The sequence below is a fragment of the Rhopalosiphum maidis genome, chromosome 3 (assembly GCF_003676215.2).
Source record: "Rhopalosiphum maidis isolate BTI-1 chromosome 3, ASM367621v3, whole genome shotgun sequence".
Classification (NCBI taxonomy): domain Eukaryota; kingdom Metazoa; phylum Arthropoda; class Insecta; order Hemiptera; family Aphididae; genus Rhopalosiphum; species Rhopalosiphum maidis.
In genome coordinates, this window is record NC_040879.1 from 9,828,630 (window position 1) to 9,832,446 (window position 3,817).

A 3,817-nucleotide genomic window follows, 5' to 3' on the forward strand; every position below is an offset into this window, starting at 1 on the left:
TATTGAATAAATATAATAATCCTGATAAGAAAAATAAAATTATAATAGGTAAATATTACATATAAAAATATTATAAAAATTGTACATTAATAAAAAATTATAAAGGATATATGTATAATGTATTTATTATTTATTTTGAAAAAAATTTGTAATTTTAGTTTGTTTTTTATTTTATTCTAATATTACAATAATATAATAACGATAATCGCTGCGATAAATGTGAACTTTTATCTGCGATAAAAATTATTTTACGTTATAAGAAAGTACCAACAGAAACTAGAAATAATCAATACGAATATTATTTAATTTTTCAATTTCAATTAATTTTTAAATTATAACCAAAAAAGTTTATTTTCTACTATTTATTTTACGAAATTTGAGTCTTATAACCGATTTTTTTTTTTTAATGTATTTTGATACGTCCGGACCGTACCAGACGATTTTGAGTCTAATAAGCGACTGAACCTTATATTCGTGAGTCTTATAAGCGGTGTCTACTGTAATTTGTATTATTCAAATCATAAAAACGACGGCTCTCTGTAAACGATTTTTGTAAACAATAACATTTGAACAAATATTCCCCATTTGTTTAGTCGCTTTCAGCATGTGGAATTTATTGTATTTATTGTTTTATTTTTTCACAGTATAAAATCGGTCGTGTGGTTCTGAACTCATTTTTGTTTACGGCACAGTATTATACATCACAAGTATTCGCGGTACACTTACGCATTTGACAACAACAACTTTGGCAACTTCGTCGAGGACATTAGTTATCGCTAAGCGCATATACAATATACACGTATCGTCTTATCTGAACAATTAATTAATTGATATTTTCAATTTATTTCTGAACAACTGTACTGTTCTATAAACTACGTCGTATTAATTTACACACGTATTATTTATCTATACAGATAGTACAGTTCAGTCGAATCTGCACGTGTGTAAGCTGTACACTTAAATGTAAAACGATATATATTAACATTAAATTTTTTTTTAGTGCGTATGTAGTTTTTAGAGCAATATGGATAAATTTGTAGTGAAAAGGAGAAAAGTTGAAGATGGTGTACTATTGAATAGTAGCATCGAAAACGAAAATAATCATGTTGCAAGTACAAGTGTTGTAAATAAAGTAGCGCAAAAAAACAAACAACCTACTCCTATTTTAGTCCGTAAGTATCTTGATAGCTATTTAAGCTTTGGTTTTACATTTAATGGTCCTGAAAACCGTCCTGTGCCACAATGTATCGTTTGTGGAAAAAAACTCAGCAATGAATCCATGGTCCCTAGTAAACTGAAAAGGCATTTAAGTAGTAAACATAGCCATCTACTTGGAAAAGATAAAAATTACTTCTCTCGACTGTTGTCATCGGAAGAAAAACAAGCAAAAGCTATGGTACGAAGAGTTTCTATAAGTGAGAGAGCACTATTGGCCAGTTATAAAGTGTCTGAAATAGTAGCAAAACGAATACAGCCTCACACTATCGCAGAAGACATTATTTTACCGGCTTGCAAAGAAATAGTTAAATCTATGCTGGGTGATAATGCAGAGAAGGAAATATCCTTTGTTCCATTGTCAAACGATACTGTGTCAAGGCGTATTGATGACATGTCTTCAGACATCCAATGCCATGTGCGTGAAAAGTTAAGTGACAGTAGATTATTTTCACTGCAGCTCGATGAGTCGACTGATATTAGTAAGAAATTTCAATTACTAAGCTATATCAGGTTCATTGATGAAGACTCAGTTATTGAACAATTTCTGGCATATTCTGAACTACCCACAACGTCAACTGGAGCAGATGTGTATGACTCAATGTCCAATATTTTAACAGAAAATGGGCTATCTTGGAAAAACTGTCTTTCTGTTTGTACTGACGGAGCACCTGCTATGACTGGAAAATTCAAAGGCTTTGTTGCTAAAGTTAAACAAAACTTTCCAAATGTTGGCTCAATACATTGCTTTATCCACCGCGAGGCTCTAATAGTGAAGACTATTCCTGCAGAACTAAAAATTGTTTTGAACCTAGTTGTAAACATGGTAAATTTCGTTAAATTGAGGGCTTATAAATCAAGACTTCTCAAAGAAATGTGTCATGAAGCGGGATCCAAACACGATACTCTGGTACTTCATACAGAGATACGCTGGTTGTCGAGAGGTAAAGTCCTACAAAAATTTTATGAGCTTAAAAACGAGCTGTCAAGACTCTTTAGCGCTGAAAAACCAAACTTTGCTGCTTATTTGAACGACACAGAGTGGTGTGCCAAAGTAGCTTACTTGGCTGATATATTTTATCATTTAAACTGCTTAAATGAGAGTATGCAAGAAAAAGAAGAAAATATCTTGACCTCAAGTGATAAACTGAAAGGGTTCTTAAAGAAACTAGAAGTATGGAAACGACATGTAGAAAAGAAAAGCTTAAAGATGTTTCCTTTAACTTTTGATATAGATCCACAGGGTGACATAACCGCTCAACTAGTTCTAAATCACCTCACAGCTCTTGAGGACAGTATGGCACAGTATTTTCCCCATATCTTAATTGAAAAGTATGATTGGGTGCGTAATCCTTACGTTACTTCGTCAGAACCAATAACTTACCTATCTCTTGAGAAAGAAGAACAGCTAGCAGAAATCCAGGAGGATAGAACACTGCGACTGAAGTATAATGAATTACCACTAATTGGATTTTGGATTTATGTAAAGACAAAATATCCTGTAATAGCGGAAGAAGCAATAAACATTTTGTTACACTTTTCAACCACCTACCTTTGCGAGTTAGGCTTTTCGGCACTATCAAACATAAAAAACAAAAAACGGGAGAGTCCTCTTTCCATTAATCAGGAAATGCGTGTGTGCTTGTCTTCAATTCCACCACGAATCGAATTTTTGTGTACAAATCGACAAACTCAAGTTTTTCATTATTAATTTAATAAATTATATTTTATCTTTATGAAATAATATTCTTTTGCTTAAGTAATTTACTTCTCAAAATATTATTTTATTGTTGTATTTTTAAAAAATAAATCTAATGAAATAAAATACTATTTTCAATATTTTTTTATCAGCATAATCACAAATATCAGACATTTCTCGTGGCACACCTAGTCGATCTCGTGGCACACCGGTTGAGAACCACTAATCTAAAACATAATAACTGAATATTCTCTCTGAGTTCTGGATCATTCACATCATCAAGGTTAAGATAGGCAAAATATATTGCATCTCAATATAATATGTTTTAATATACTAATTATTAATTGTGATAAAATAAAACAAATTAGCCATTTAGCTAATTTATCAACTAAAATGAGTTAACATTAGGTGTAAAGTGGGTCACTATTATGGATGCGTTAAATTTAAATTCGATGATATATTAATATCATTGTGTAAAAAAAAACAATTCTGAGTGAAGACGATTTCTCAACCTACATCACTAAGTATATTTCATGTTAAATTTTTTGATATTGCTATTAGGTAAAGTAATTTATTTTACTATCAGCAATATAGTATCATTGTGTGTATAAAATATAATAGCATACGTAAAAGTTTTATGATTTAAGTTTAAGTTTTATCACGAATGGTGTTTTTGAACTATACCAAAATAATGAATATTATTATTCATGGTTTTAATATGTAATTTTGTCCAAGTTTAAACGTAAAAAGTCTATGAAAAAATATGACGCCTATATATTTATACATTTTTTTTTTCATTATGACTACCTATGAGAAACTTTGTATTCAATGTTTATATCTTAATAATAACATTTACATATTTTGGAAATTTCTGATTGCAAAAAAAAAATGTTCAAATTTTCG

At 30.4% G+C, this 3,817-nt stretch overlaps 1 protein-coding gene across 2 annotated transcripts; it reads left to right on the forward strand.

Moving 5' to 3' along the window:
- Window positions 1-673: 673 nt before the first annotated feature.
- LOC113559796 (SCAN domain-containing protein 3-like) lies at window positions 674-3,538 on the forward strand. Of its 2 annotated transcripts, none has more exons than XM_026965552.2 (2): window positions 674-944; window positions 1,001-3,538. In XM_026965552.2, exon 2 carries the CDS (start codon window positions 1,025-1,027, stop codon window positions 2,924-2,926), a length of 1,902 nt encoding a protein of 633 aa, XP_026821353.1. In that variant the 5' UTR covers window positions 674-944; window positions 1,001-1,024; the 3' UTR covers window positions 2,927-3,538. The 2 variants fall into 2 exon arrangements, with proteins under 2 accessions (XP_026821353.1, XP_026821355.1); XM_026965554.2 differs by having other exon boundaries at window positions 674-940.
- Window positions 3,539-3,817: the final 279 nt, after the last annotated feature.